Genomic DNA, 16239 nt, shown 5'->3' on the forward strand with positions numbered 1-16239 from the left:
TTCAGTTTTTCACTCATCTCCTGCACACGGGGGGCTAAGTAACCTTTTTCCTGATCAACTTCTTTCAGATGAACTTACCACCTATCAAGGGGGTCCTTTCCTTTCTGTTGGATAAGCAGTGTTATGTTGTTAAAAAATGTTTTAATATTTATGTTTTTCTTATTTTTGGACATAATTTACTTTTTATTTAATGGTAACAGTTATGAGGAAGGGTTCTTGAAGTGTTTATTTTTAGAAGCTTAATAACCCATTAGCCCTCTACACTAGCTAAGGGAGGCAATAGTGTATTAAGAACGGTGACATTTCTGAAACTTTTTTGACCACAGCCAATAGGAAACAATAAACAATAGACCTGTTCACACTTCTGAAAATGCAACCCAGTACACATATGCATGCAACCCAGTACACATATGCATGTATCACTCCATAAGTGTCCTGACAGGAAACATTTAATTAATGGTCTATTTTTAGAAATGTGAGCAGGAACTCCCAAGGAATATTGAAGCATCCAGAACTGTCAACAACAGGGAATTGCTACCACCTCTGGCCTGCAGTGGAAGGGGAGCTTCATCAGGAGCTGAGCCCATCTTGTGCTCATGCTGTAGAAGCAAGGTCACCGAAGCAGAGCAAACTCAAACATTTCCTCCCACTATCTAGTCTCCTGCTAGTTCCTCTCGCTGACTGAACTAATGGAAGCCAGAGACAACGGGTCCAGCTAAAGCCTTCTGTAGAACCAGTCTCCTCAGGCTGGGAACCAGGCCAAGAAAGGAAGAGAATGGATCTAGAGAGCAAGTGGAGACTAACAAGCACATATGTGCATGTATTCAACTAGAACAAGTTTCATGTAATCATACTTATCCTTATAATGTCCAATGCACTCTAATTTTCTAATCTATCCTATTAAAAACATTTTTAATGCTGCTTATAAACTACTCAGTTGATTTCATAATCCAGTATCATGAACCATAGCTTGAAAAACATTGCTTTAGAAGAACTGTTTTCTGATTCTACACCTACTTCAAACTTGTTGAGTGCCTGAGCAAAGGATTTAATTTTTCTTAGCTTCAGTTGTGCATCTGTAAAATGAGAGACCTGGACAAGATCAGTGGTTCTCAAATCTTGGCTGCACACTAGAATCACCTGAAACTCAGAAACAAAACAAAAAAAATCCTTCTGGTTAAGCCTCACTCCAGACTAGTTAAATCAGCAGCTGGGGGCTGGGAAAGCATTAGTTGTTTTTAAAGTTTGATTTCCACCTGTCTTTAGAAGCCCACTGTCCAGCATCACTGAGCCCACATTGTCACATGGCCACAATCACCAGGTACTACAGGATGGCCTCTTCCCCTTTAACACAGGGCTGCAGATAGTCCAGTTTGCCAGAATTTCCTCTAATCTCTAGTTTTTCCCCCAAACTGGGACTCTTAGGTGCTGTTTCTCTTCTAACATGGCTATTTTAATTTGAGTTAACAGAACAGTGACACAGTTTTCTACCCATGTCTTTAACCAAAAGAGGGAAGACAAAAGGACAGTTGGAGAGGGCTGTTTCAAGGAAAGATGGGAGGGCTTCTTTATTCTGTGAAGGTGAAAAATATGTATGTTAAACATGCAAACACAGCATGTGTGGTGTAAGTCTATAACGTAAGCTAACATTTGTGAAATAAGCATAATAAAAAATGTAACCCAAATATAGAAAAGATATATGATAAGAACTATTGGGTTTCCCCCTTCACTTTGTTCCATTTGACTGACTTTACTTGCCTGGCCTTCCTCCTCGATGCCAGTGGCACCTCCCCAGCTATGACAATCAAAATGTCTCCAGATATTGGCACATATCCCCTGAGAGGCAAAATTGCCGTGTTTAGAACAGCTGCTTTTAGTATCTATATAGTGAGAAATACATGTAACTTTTTAGGGTCCAGAAGGAGTGGAAAGCCGGGTGGAGTGAGAGTCAAGGTGTTGGGTACCAGAAGGGTGGCAGGCAGTGTGCTTCGAAGTAGCATGGGTACTTAAGTGCAGACCTGCATTTGAATCTTGCTCTATACTCGGAAGCTGTGCATCCCTTAATATTTCTAACTCTTAGTTTCCTCATCTTTAAGTTGGAGTTATTAAGTGCCTTGCTTGGTTATGCTAAAGAATAAATGAGAAAATATATGTAAAATAGGACAGTAGCCTCAATCATATTCACCAGTTATTGAATGCTTACTATGCCAGGTGCTGGATGAGTTGGAGAAAAAATAGAGAACAGGATCGCTGTAGCCCCGCCCTCATGGAATTTAACGTTCTAGAAAGGGGGTGAGGGGCGTGCAAATAAATGAAAATCCATGTCGTATTACGGGTGATGGAGGGAAGAAGCAAATGGCTGATAGAGTGAAAAAAAAAACAAAAACAGGAAATGCCCACTTTAAGTTGGGTCAGGAATGGTCTCTGGGAAAGTGGCCTTAAAGCTGTGTTCTACAGGAATAGAAAATGCTAGCTGTACAGAAGAAGAGAGAGAGAGAGAGAACATTCTGGATGTAGTGGACAGCGTGTGCTAAGGTAACGTGGAAAGAAGAGAGATCATCAGAGTGGATAATGGGAATGAGATGGACAGGAACCAGATCTTGGGGAGGAGCTTGCATTTTGTTCCTAATGCAATGGGAAGCCAACGCAGAACATTGCACAGAGGAGTGACATGATTTAAGTTTTTCTTTGCCTTTTTTTTTCCCCCCTAAATCCACTCTTGTGGGGGGAAATGGGTTGTGGCAGGGCAAGAAGAGAAGCAGTGAAGTGAGTGAGGAGATGCTTGTGGGAATCTTAAGAAGAGAGGTGGTTGGCCTAGATTAAAGAAGTGGCAGTCCAGATGGAGAGAAGTGGGTGGATTAGAGATATATTTTAGAGATAAAAATGACAGGACTTGCTGATGATTTGAGTTGGGCTTGGAGTGAGGGAAAGGGAAGAATTGTAGCTGCTAAGTTTTTGGCTGCTGTGTTAAAAAAAACAGTAATTTTTTTTTTTTCACAAGGATGGTGAAGACTAAGTATGTGGGGGTTGGGGCAGGTTTGAGAGAAAAGAACAAGAATTGTATCTTGGATGTATTACCTTCAGTATATTTATGAGATATCTGAGTAGACATGCCAAGTATGTAGTGGGACATGGGAGCCTAGAAGATAGAGAAGAGGTCTGAGTAGCAGCATGAAGAAGGGAATTAATAGCAAATAAGTGGTATTCATTGGAAAAAGCACCTTATACTGACACACAGCTTATTCCTTGCCAGGCCCTATTCTAAAGTGCTTTTGATTAGCTCTTTTAAACTTATTTGCTCAGTCCTAATTATGGTGCTATAGCTATGATACCCATTTTACAAGATGGAGGTAAACAGATGCTAAGTAACCTGTCCAGGATCACCTCTAGCATGTGGAAGAACCAGGATTTGAACCTGGGAGGTGTGGTCCAGGGTTCATGGTCTCACCACTGTGCTATATATACTTCATGGGCTCTAGGGTGAGAGTGTAACAAGAGAAGGAATGAAGCCCCAGGATCCATTTCTGAGAAATGTCAACATTTAGTCCTCAGTAAATGCTAGCTTTCTTGTCTCTTTCTTATTTCAGGGGAAATAAGGAAAAGAGGGATCATACCTAGCTAAGGGAATAAAAAGGCAGAAGTGGGAATGAACGTGTCAGGGATAGCCTAAGAGACAAGAAAAGCAGAGGAAATGCTAGGTGTAGGGATGGCTGGCCATCCTAGTGCGCGCACTGCAGGCATGGACCTAGATGCCGCCGGGCACCAGCGCTGAATGGGTTTATATCAAAGCCAAGGAGTAGGCTGGGAATTAGGGATTTTAAAGACTTTCTTCAGTACTTCAAATCATTCTTTTCCTTTCTAAAGTAGACGTCTGGTTAATTGTTTAAGTGGGATGTAAAGTCAGGCCAGCCCAGCTCATTGCTCAGCTGGGGTTGATCTGGACACAGGGGCTTCGCTTCTTTACTGAGTCTGTTGAAAGACCATTTGGGGGTGGGGGGAGGAACTTGCAGGTTGAATGTACAAGTAAACTCTAAAAATCTAAAGAACGTTTGTAATCACCTAAATATCTTTCTTTTTTTTTTTTTTATTTTTGCATGGGCAGGCACTGGGAATCGAACCGGGGTCTCCAGCATGGCAGGCGAGAACTTTGCCTGCTGAGCCACCGTAGTCTGCCCCTAAACATCTTTTATTATTAAAAGATGTTTTATTATTAAAAGATGTAGTAGAAGTGTTCCGAGAATGTGATGTATTTAATTTGTGTAAATATAAATCAATTTGTGATTGAATTTTGGCCCATTATATGGTTTCAATACTGAAAGCAAATAAAATTTTAATTCTGTATATATGTGGATTTGAATGTTGCTGAAATTTAACAATTATATTTTATACAATAATAAAAATTTATACGATTTTATATTGTATAGCTATTATTGTACATTCTAAACACTTAGCGTGGTGGTGTAATTATGAGCTAACTCTCCTACCTCTTACAAAGTTTATGTTGATGAGATATTTACATTATCATCATCATGTTTTTAGATGGGGTAACTTTTTGGCTTTGTAATTTATATGTTTAGTCCTAAATTCTTGTTTTGCTAGTTCAGATTGCCATCATATTGGGCTTTACCCAAACCATCAGAACAGCTGGTATTTTTTCACTCTTTTGGGGAAGAGTCTGCCAGTTTTTTTAAGTTATCCTTTCCAATGGTTTACCAGTCCTCAAAGCTCTTAAGAATTGCATCGGTTTTCTAGGTCAAGATCTTTCTGCTGCTCTTCAGTCCCAGAAAAGACAGTTTTCATTTTATATGAAAGATCATTTCTGTATGGGTGACCTTTCATAATTTGATCAAGGATCATTGAATCGGAATAAATTTTAAAAGTGGAAAAATAACTCTTGTAGTATATTTTTACTCTGAGACTACTTTTTTTCTCAGCATTATCACTATTTTCTTCCTGAGTGCACTTAAATGAATAGCTCAGCATATTTTTGTTTGTCTAGCTTCTTTCCTCACGTTTCATTTCCTTTCCAAAGTTACTGGTTTTTAGAAGTGTCTGAGTATTATCACTTTCATTTAATGAATACATAGATGACTTTTGTAATTTTAAATTATTATAAGGGTGAATGTTAACATGTTAGCCTAGTTGTCACTGAAATCACTTACAGAAATTCCAGTGTGGGCCATTGTACTGACGCAGGAGGGGTGTTATTTTATTAACTAATTTATAGTAGTACCAACAATATCTCAAGCACAGTTTTGTAAATCGCTTGATGAATTAATTTTGCTATTCTTGACAAATTTTTGACAATTATGCTATTCTTGACAAATTTTTAATTTGGGGAGATTGTCGTGATTGAGGAAAGGCCTTACTCATATTTTTATGCTTCAGATTTGCCTAAAATGCTCCTGCTCTGTACGATATTTTCCTATTTAATTTCTAACAGTAATTGCTGCTTTTTGTATTAACAGCCTTTTAGAGCTGCAGTTCTCCAACTGCAGAATCTTTTTCTCTAGGTTTTAATCCTCAAGTTCTTACATAACTTGCACAGTGCCAGTATTTCCACCATTTTTAGGGTTTTAAAAAATTTTTTAGATAGGACCTTATTTCCCACTTCGTTCTAATCTTTGTTCTTTATGGAAATTTCATAAAAATCTAGAACTGAAGTTACTTCCTGGAATTATACAGGTAAGGAATCTCAAGTAGGCCAGGTGAATGAATGAATGGCCCAGCACCATTAGTGGGTTCACTGGGTGAAGTTTGGGGTTGAAATTATGTTAAGGTCTGTTGGCATTGCTGTCTGTCAAATTGTAAATTTCAGATCTAAAATTTAAGGCAGCTGTCAAAGAAACACCTATGGGAAGATGAACTCATAAATGTCCCAAGATCCCATAACTCTTTGTAGCAGTAGCACTACTTTGCTGGCTTCTGCTCCTTTGGAGAATCACCCTGATTTTTCTATCCTTGGCCTCAACCTGTCTGTTTCCATTTGGCTTTGCTTAATTGTTTTTTATCTGTTCAAAGTATAAAACTATTAAATTCTGAATTTGTCTTGGGTGTGTTTGTTGATTGTTTGGCATGGGTTTAAAAACAGTAAAATAGTATAAAAAATGGTGTCACAATTTTCTTAATCATATAAATTAAATGATAAGCAGGCATTTTGATATTCAAGGGTGGTTTGCAGTTTGGGAAGAATCCATAACCTTAAAATTGGAATGATTTATCATTTAACAAGCTTGCTAAAATGACTTGCTGAATATGATGGGCCTGGGTATATTGTGTATGTGCGAATCTCTTTTCTTTCTTTGGTGAAGAGATGCAGTACCTATGCTTTTTCCATTAGGTTTACTAAAGGTTTTAGCTTTTCTTATGCTCTCTCAGAAACATTTGATGTTGCTTAAAATTCATATGCTAGTATATTTGTTATTTTGGTTGTATGTTTTATCTAGCTACTTGCCTTTAAAAAACTGAAAAGTTATTTTTTTAATAAAAAGCAATGTTATGAAAATTAATACAGATTACTGTTTTATTTCAAAATCTTTGTATTCAAATTAAGTGAGGCTAAGACTTTTTTAACTTTTTACTTTGAAATATGTTCGCATTTATAGGACAGTTAGTAAAATAATGGAAACCCCATTCAGAGAAATCCAACATACCTCTCTTCCTTTTGCCCTGCCCGCACCCAGATACCCAGATTCACAAATTTTAACCTTTTGCCACATATGTTATATCATTCTACTTATTTGTCTATTTCTGAACACTTGAGTGCAGGTTGTATACATTATGCTCCTTGAACACTTAATACTGCAAATACATTTCCTAAGAACAAGGATACTCATTTATGTAACTACCTTAAGATGTAGTTGTCAAATTCAAGAAATTTTACATTGATATAAATTATGAATTAATTAATAAGCCAGCAACCTTTGGAGATGAAGAAGGAAAACGCCTCCCAGGGAGCCTCATGAAACAGGAAGCCAGGAAAGAAAGCTAGTAGATGATGCCGTGTTTGCCATGTGCCCTTTCAGCTGAGAGAGAAGCCCTGACTATGTTCACCATGTGCCTTCTCACTTGAGAGAGAAACCTTGAACTTCATCGGCCTTCTTGAACCAAGGTATCTTTCTCTGGATGCCTTTGATTGGACATTTCTATGGACTTGTTTTAATTGGGACATTGTCTTGGCCTTAGAAATGTAAACTACCAACTTATTAAATTCCCCTTTTTAGAAGCCATTCTGTTGCTGGTATAGTGCATTCTGGCAGCTAGAAAACTACAACAGTACTTACCATGGAACATACATGTAGCATCCTAAGCCTAAAACAATCTCGTTTGCTTTGATCCCAGCTTAACTTAAAAAGTATGCACAAACTATTTTCCTGTACCTCTTTACCCTCCCCACCTTTCTGTAGTTCTTGTCACAAATTACATGTTTATATATTGAGTCCCCAAACCACTAATTTATCATTACATTTTATGCATTTGCCTTTTAGGTCCTTTTGGAAGTAAAAGGTGGAGTTACAAACCAAAAATTCAATAATATTGACATTTATATTTACTTATGTCATTACCTTCACTGGAGATCTTTATTTCTTCATGTGACTTTGATTTATTGCCTATTGTCCTTTCCTTTCAAATTGCAGAACTCTGTTTCGCATTTCTTATAGGGCCAATCTAGTGGTGATGAACTCCCTCAGCTTTTGTTTGTCTGGGAATATCTTAATTTCTCCCTCATTTTTGAAAGACAATTTGCCAGATATAGAATTCTTGGTTCTAAGTTTTTTGTTTTCAGCACTTTAAATATGTCATCCCAGTGTCTTCGTGCCTCCATGGTTTCTGATGGGAAATTGTCACTTAATCTTATGGAGGCTCCCTTGTAGGAGACATGTTGCTTCTCTGTTGAGCCTTTCCGAGTTCTCTTTACCTTTGGCATTGTACAGTCTAACTGTAATATACTGACAATGGGTCTATTTATGTTTATCCTGTTTGGAGTTCATCGAATGTCTTGTATATTCATGCCTATTGTTAATTTGGGGAAAGTTTCTGTCATTATTTCCTTGAATATTCTCTGTAGTCCTTTCTCTCTTCTTCTGGGACTCCCACAATGCATATATCTGTATGCTTGATGGTGTTCCCCAAGTTCTTCAGGCTCTGTTCACGCTTCATTCTTCAGCTCCTCACACTGAATGATTTCAATTGTCTTATCCTCTAGCTTACTGATTCTTTCTTCTGCCAGCTCCAATCTGCTGTGGAACCCTGCTAGGGAATTTTAAGTTATTTTACTGTGGTCTTTAGCTCTGTTTGGTTCCTTTTCATAATTTCCACCTATTAATAATCTGTATATGCTCCTCTCTTGTTTTCCTGATTTCCTTCAGTTCTTTGCCCATGTTTACTTTTAGCTCTTTGAGCATATTTAGGATCATTTTTTAAAAAGTCTTTGTGAGTATATCCCAGGTCTGGTTCTCCTCATTGATGGTTTCTATTCTTTTGTTGTTCTGCTTTGCTTGGGCCATTGCTTCCTGTGTCTTTTTATGTTTTGGAAGTTTTTGTTGAAATCTGGGCATCTTGATATTTTAATGTATTGTTTCTGGAATTTAGACTCTGAGGCATCTGTTCCTTAAGCTTGTATCTAGCTAGTATTATGACAGAGCTTTCCTTAAATGCCTAGAACTAACAACAAAAAAAAAAAGGAGGAAAAAGAAGACACCTTTCTCAGTTTTTGCAGATTGACCTGTGCAAGTGCTTTCCTTCAGTGCTTACCCATAGAATGGGTTGTACGAGAACTGCTCCAGCCCAAATGATCCTACCTGATCATTTTTGCACCTGGGGCTAGTATGTGTGGCCCTGGGAATGCCCTTGTTTACAAGGTTACAAACGTCCTCTCTTCCCTAGGAAACAGATTCCTTACATTCCCAGGCACTGTATCTTGTAGCCTAGAGTCGCAGTTCCTTGTCCATTGCAGCATGACTTGTCTACTCCCCCAGAATGTTCTGTAGGAGGGCTCTGAGTTGCCTTACTCATTCAGGTCAAGTTCTGGTACAGTGAGTCCTCAGGCCCCTACCAGACAGATTAGGCCAAACATACATGCTCCCAGCACATTCCAAAGGGCCACTCCGTTTCCTCTGGGACTGGGACCAGGGATCTGTACCTGGAGCTGGGGCTCAGCCCAGTGAGGCCTGTGAGAGGGCCAGCCAGGGAGCGCAGAGAATGGGCTTTTTCTTGGTTTGGCACTTGCCTTCTTAACTGCAGTCCTTTGTTTTCTGGAGCTCTGAGAAAGATGTTTCTGCCCATCTATCTGGTTGTCAAAAGTGTTCATAGTAGTATAGTTCCCTCAAGCATCTTACTTAACTATCTTGATCCAAGAGTAAGATTTTTAAAGGAAGTTAGAATTTATTGCTTTAAAAACACATATGTTGGGTAATTGTTGTATTAAGTATTGCTTACTTTAATATATAAATATTTAAAATACATGAACATTTACTTGGTATATTTCTCTGTTTAGAGATCTAATTATATTCTGTTTGGGGACGGTGATGTGTACTTTTCATGCTCTGGAGTTTTCATATATTCACTTTAAATAAACTGTTTTGTCCCTGATTTTTTTGTTTGTAAGGAGTTCCCTGCCATATCCCAATGCATCCTTTTGGTTGAATGTGCTTATTTACATTTTCATGCCTGACGTGGAGTCCTGGGAACAAGAGTGGCCAGAACCATGGTGCCTGGCTTCTGGTCCTGCCCTTCCATGTCTCAGATGTGACCTGGGGCCTCACTGGAAAATAAGACCCATCTCAGCCTCAAAAGCAGACCAGGACCATTTTTGCTTAATATGTGAAAGTGCTCTGTATACTGCAAATTGAAATACAAATGTTAGGGCATTATTTTTCTAAGAATTTCCTTTCTTAACCACTATAAAGCACTATTCTGCCAAATATATGGAGGAGAGTCAAATTAACTAAAGTCACCCTTAAAGCCATCCTCACGTAGTCCACTCAGGCCTGGCTCTTACTAGGAGCAGAAGTTCCTTTGTCTTGTCTATGATTTTTAAAGCTTCTCCCTTAGAGACTCAATATCTCTATTAATAAATTGAGTACATTCTTTCTTTCCCTATTCAAAATAGAAAGCTTTTCCCTTTTCAAAGCAGAAGACCAATTAAAAGGGCCAAACCTGCCAAGTCTTGTAGTGTGGGGAACAGGAAGATCTAATAGAAGAAAGAAAATCGCCCTGGATACCACAATAGTGAGTTTGAAGACTGAGTTAAGTGGTAATAGCAGTAGCTATTAAAAGTCAATAAATGGTAGGACCAGAGATAGACAAGTAAAACCTCTTTTTACATTATACTTGGTGAAAATGAGACCTAGTATGGCTAGATAATTTGTCATATAAAACCAAAAGAATATATCTTCTTAAGAATGACCTTCTTACCAGAGGAAGTAAAAAGAAAATTTGATTTCAATCTTTAATTGTTTTCTTAATCTTTATGTTCGGCTATCAAGTTGTCAGTTTCTACTTCAGATTATCTTTTGAAATTATATTTGGCTTTTAATAGAGCCCATTTCACCACTACTGGTCCAAATCTCCTCCTGTCATACCCTGGATTGTTGTCATATTCTCCTCATTGGACCTCCTCACATAAGGAGCTCAAACTCTGCTTCTCAGAATTTGGTCTATATCAAAGTTGTCTGAGGGTTTATTAAAAAAATGTAGATTTCTAAGCCCCAAGTAAGATCTGGTGAATCAGAATCTCTAATGGGATCTAGGAATGCAATCTTAACCTGCTTTTCCTAGGTCAGTATTCCCAATCTTGGTTGCATATTAGAATCACCTTGGGACTGTTTAGAAACCTTAATGCCAAGCCTAGTAACTCAAAATCTTTAGAGGGAGAAGAAGGCCTCAGGAATGGTTAGACTCCCAGGTGACTTCATTGTGCTGTCATTATTGAGACACTCTGCCCTTAAAAATGTTCATTAATCACCTGGGGTCTTGTTAAACTCTAGATTCTAATTCAAGAGGTCTGGGGTAGGGCCTGAGATTCTGCGTTTCTAACAGTCTCTCCCCTGTGATACAATTACTGCTAGTCTTACTCCACACCTCAGGTAGCAAAGAATGGATTCTCACTCAAGGTTGTGAATAACTTCCTAGATTTTCATCTAGTCATTCTCTGTACCAGAGTACATTTGGGTCACTTGTGAATTAGAAAGCAAAAAATCCCTGGAGTTTCAGATTTAGGGGCCCTGGATTAATCCTGAAGTATCATTGGTTTTATTTAATGCTGCTGGTGTACCTAATGGAAACTGGAGTTTAGACCACTGTGGCTCTATATTGCTGCATTATGATGGTCTCCTTTCGGATACTTGCTCTGAGCTAGTTTATTGACTAGCTCAGTCCTTCCCAGCCATTTACCCATTATGGGACACAGAGAAATGAAAATATTTGTGTGGCACAGTGTGGAGAAGAGTGGGCTTTCCAAAGCCTGGAGGTTGCTGTCCTTGGATTCTCTGGCTGTCCCATTCTTGGCAATCCTGGCCACCCTGGTTGGGAAGCTCTGGCCAGTCTCCCTCCTGGTATTCATGCAGGCCTGAGAGCCTGGTATTGCTTATATAGTGAGAAGGCCCTCAGTAAATATTACTTTTTTGTTATTATTAAGTCTATACCATCAGTTTTTGTGATGGGAATTCTTTTATTACCTTGGATTGATGTTCGCATCCAGCTTTTGCATCCATCGTTTCTCCTTGCTGTTCCCTGCCCCTCTAAGTAATACCCTTGTCTGAGGCCCCCCTGTGATTCCACTTTATTAAACCATGCCCTGAGAAGGCCATTACTGACCTACCTTCTCAGATTTCTTACGATTATAAGACTTTGTGCCATTTGCTTGAGTGCCTAAATGGCCACATTGTCTTGTGTTCTTTAATTATTTCATGTGCTTATATTTTATCTCTTAAAGTTTTATGCTTAAAGGCCAAAATGTCCACTAACATTTCTTCCACATTCTTATCACCTTCTAGGAAAAAGCATTATGCATCTAGGAGGTACCTTATACTTGATGACCTGACAGTACCCATAACCCATGCAAAAATCTAAGAGCTGCAAGGAAGGAAGGAAGGAGCTGGGCTTTGTGGTATGCATAGCAGTTTTCTCTCATACCGGGCCCAAATAATATCTTTTCACTTATTTACAATGCAGAAACTTACCTTTGTTTGATTCTAGATATTATAGACTAGAAATTTGATTTCTTTCTGTATATTAACTTTATTGTAATTTTTTTTTACCTTCATGTAATGGGAGCTCTTTGAACTGTTTGGAGTTTAGATATTGTCCAGGTGTTTACATCATTATTTAGTGAATATGTTTATAACTTATAGGATCCTAGGTAATAGTTATTTAACACTTCACCCCCCAATGAGCAGTTAGCTGCCAGGCTCGATGCTAGGACTTATAGATAAAATGGTGATCAAACACAGACTCAGCCTCAAGGCCCTTGTGGTCTAGCAGAGGAAACTGTCATGTGCATTACTAGCTCTGCTTAGGTGCAGTAATAGAGGCCACACAAAAAGCCACTTCTATGTCCCTTTAACTTAAGGACAACTCAGGAGTTTTTTAGGGACAAGCAAAGTCATAATAGAGTCATTAAAATACTTGGTGTTTTAGGGGATTATTGTCCGGTGCAGCCAGAATAAAGGGTGTGTGGTGGGAACTGACTGGAGATAGACCAGAGTAAATGAGGGATGGCATATCATGGGGGATACCTGGGAGGGGGGGCAAGATGCTCAGATCTGTACATATAGAAAGACATAGTTGACTTTAGTCTCAAGGATGGATTGTTGGTGTGGAACAGGGAGACCATTTTCTGATGACCTCAGCTTCTGAAAAGAAACTCTGAATGGACCCTTAGGGAACAGGAAGAAAAGGTTGGTAATATTAGATGGGGGTTTGAATACAGACTCTGTCAAGGTTGATTTTGAAAACCTTATCCAGATATATTTAAGGAGAGTACTTAACCCCTTTTTATTGTCATTTTGTCACTTGAGATTTGGAGAGGCTAAACCTTTAGAGTGCTTTAAGTATGGATCAGTCTCAAGTTAAGAATAGGTTGTATTTTTAAACTTTTCAAATAAAAGATGAGGTCACTGAATGCCCATAATGGGAAAGGAGGCAGCTTTGTCCCGGTGGAAAGAAACTCAGATTTGGAATTAGAACACCTAGGTTCAAGTAGGTCTTGCTACTTACCAAGAGTGTATGCCTTTGAGGAAAATTTCTGAGCCCCAGTTTCTTTATTTGTAAATGAGATTATTCACAGTATTGTGAAAATTAAATTGAGAGCATGTGAAGGTGCTTTGTAAATTTTAAGTCAAATACCGGTTATAATTGAGTGCAAGAGTAAGGGAAATGTCACATGGGTGGGATATGGTCTGGAGCACACCCTCCTGGCTGCAGCTGAGGATTCCCCCCGAAGTGCAAAACAAGAAGAGGTCCTCTTTGGCTTCCTCGAGGCTTCTTGCTGTTAGAGCTTGGGCACCAGGAAGAGAGCCACAAGGATGGTGGGTCTCAAACTTAAGCACAGAAGACTCAGCTCGGGTATTTTAAGAATACAGATCCGGATGCTCTACTGCCTAGAGAAGCTGATGGAAGGGATTTAGGAAGGGGCCCAGGATGGCGGACCGGAAGGGGCTGCATTGGCTCCCCAGTTGGGGGAGGGGAGGAAGCTAGAGCAGCCGGGGCTCAGGGTGCTGGGCAGAGAGGGATGAGGTCTGCAGACTTTGTGGGTGGGGCGGAGAAATTATGGAAGAATCCTCTCCCAGGTTGTTTTCTTCTTCCCTCCAGCCCTCATTGCTGTGGGCAGCTTGAGGCGGCGGGGCTGGGGAGTAGGGAGGGCGGAGAAGTGGGGTGCGTCCCCGCTGGACATGTGGTTGTGAGTCCGCCTGGAGGAAAGGAAAGACCCTCAGTCACGACTGGCCTTTTGAGCAGTGGTTGGGAGACGAGGGCGTCACGGGGAGCCGGGACCGTGGCGCCGGCGGAACCTTGCGGGGGCTGGGAATGGGGCGGGGCGCGGGCCCCTGACTACGGAGCGGCGGAGGCAGGGAAGTGCCCCGCGCGGGGAAACCCGAGGCTGGGGCGGCTGGCGCTTCCGAGTCTTGCGTTCAGTTTATACCTAGTGGAGGAGGACACTCTGTTTAGGGGGCGCGGTAAGCTATTCCACACACATACATGGATGTATATAATAATCTAAGTACATTCAATCTAAGTTTATTATGTGGACATGATTTAGGATTAGGTCATTTTCCTCCTTGGCTATAGAAAGTTTTACGCATTCATTCAGCATACATTTGAGTCCCATCAGTGTGCTAGGTTTTGTGCCAAGTCCCTGGGGTAATCAGGTCAAAAGTTGTTCCTGCCCTCAGGGACTTACAGTCTATTTTGTTTAACCAAGGTTCTGATAACAGAAGAATAACTTTCAGTAAAGAATCCTCTCAAATCCCCTATGACTAAAATTTGATATAATGTGAAATAATCTGGTACAAAGTTTCTTTAATCAGAAAGGGAGTACCTAATTTAGGCCCAGAGTATAGATGATTAATGTGCTTCCAGCAAAACATAAGAGCCCTTGAAAGTTCTCAGTTGTAAGATTGGGATCCTTTGCGTTAGATTAAAAAGCAAATAAACCTTTCCTTGAACACCTTTTTCTTATACAGGTTTGGATTTTTGAAGTGTTCAGTTGTTATGTTCTGATTTGTTAAAAATATGCTGTATTTGCCTCAGAATGCTAAAAAAGAGCTTGTGTGTTAAAGTAGAAAAATGGATCATCAATTTTTGTGACACCCCCAAAAGACTATGGACAGGGTTCATAATTATAGGAATAAACTTATTGAAAATCATTTAGAGTATGCTTTTCTATAGTTAAGAAGGTGAGGAAAGCTTTCTAGGGGGGCTTTCAGAAGGTTTTGTGATTGTATGACTTTATGCTGAAATTATATGTTCACAAGGAAGTATTTTCTTTCCTGGGGCCTTCATTTTTAAAGTGACATAGATAAATATAATTTTATTTCAATTTTTGAATAAAGTATAGCTCCAAATTTCTACATGAAATTTATAGTTTCTGTAAAACATTCTGTAAAACAATGAATTGTAGCAATTTTAAAATTTTCTCTTTAAAATAAAATAAAAAATAAGGAAGGGGAATATACCTTAGGGTAAGGAAGCCTAGTCCTTTGTCTAGCCCATTCATCCTATAAGCTGAGGTAGTGCATGGTTTTCAGGTCAAAATTCCCAATCTTGGTTACTCTGCTTACTGGCTGTGTATCCCTGAGCAAGTTACTAACCTTCCGTGCCTCAATTTCTTATATATACCAGGGAAATATTAGTACTACCATGTAGGAAAATCGTAAAGATTCATTGAATGAGTGCAAGTGAAGCACTTATAAAGTGCTTGGCCATTCATATATTGGCTGCAATTTTATTATTAAATTGACTTGAACAAAGGAATACAAAACACTGGGCAAATTATGAATCAACTTGGAGACAGTAAAAAAGTGCTTTTCACATGCTGGAACTCTGATGGTTCTGTCTTCTAGATCTAGTGGAGTAGAGATTGAATTAAAGGAAGATACTGTTACTGAGCTCACTGTCTGACAAACATAGAGGTCCATACTATGACATCTGAGTTTTGAGAAAAGAAAGTGTTTTATTGCAAGATTGACCAACAAAGAGACAGGAGGCAAGGTGCTACTGTCTCCCTGATCTGAGCATTAAGGGAAATTTTATGGGAATGGCAAGTGAGCGCTGGTAATAGAAGTGGGGAGGTTTGACTTGGCATAGTCCATCTGGTTAGTTATAGGGCTGGCTATATACTGTAGAGTGGATTTTAGCCCAGATCTTCTTTTGAAGGACTTCTCGCATTTGATATGCTTCTGATGTCTCCCTGTCCTCATAATCCTGGTTCAGAGGGAGGTGACCTCTGTTCCTGATGTCTCAAAGGTTGTTTAAAGGACGAGAGTCTATGTTTTCAGGATGTATGACCTGCAAGTAGGCTCAGAGGAAAAGATCGCAGGAACAGAGGACATCCCCCCAAACTGGTTTTGGGCTGCCCATGGTTTTGATACCAAAGGCCATCTTGCATCTACCAGCCTTCTCTGGAGAAACTGGTATTTGTGAGGAAGTAGAGGATTGATGACCTGCACAGATTCTACCTATCACTCCAAGAATTGTGAAGGTCAGGCACTAACATGAAATGCATTGCTGTTAAAGTCACCA

The 16239-nt window shown here is 39.5% G+C and overlaps 1 protein-coding gene across 2 annotated transcripts in view; it reads left to right on the plus strand.

Moving 5' to 3' along the window:
* DPY19L1 (dpy-19 like C-mannosyltransferase 1) overlaps positions 1 to 16239 on the plus strand; it is a 119892-nt gene that overhangs the window by 2697 nt on the left and 100956 nt on the right. The window contains exon 1 of one of the 2 annotated variants that reach the window (XM_077120028.1): positions 13718 to 14174. The exons of the other annotated variant lie outside the window; for it this stretch is intronic. Coding sequence (XP_076976143.1) covers positions 13733 to 14174 — 442 coding nt within the window. The 5' untranslated portion in view covers positions 13718 to 13732. Of the gene's footprint in view, positions 1 to 13717; positions 14175 to 16239 lie in introns of those variants that run through there. 2 annotated transcript variants of the gene reach the window in all.

This window comes from Tamandua tetradactyla, chromosome 1 (genome assembly GCF_023851605.1).
Source record: "Tamandua tetradactyla isolate mTamTet1 chromosome 1, mTamTet1.pri, whole genome shotgun sequence".
Lineage (NCBI taxonomy): Eukaryota > Metazoa > Chordata > Mammalia > Pilosa > Myrmecophagidae > Tamandua > Tamandua tetradactyla.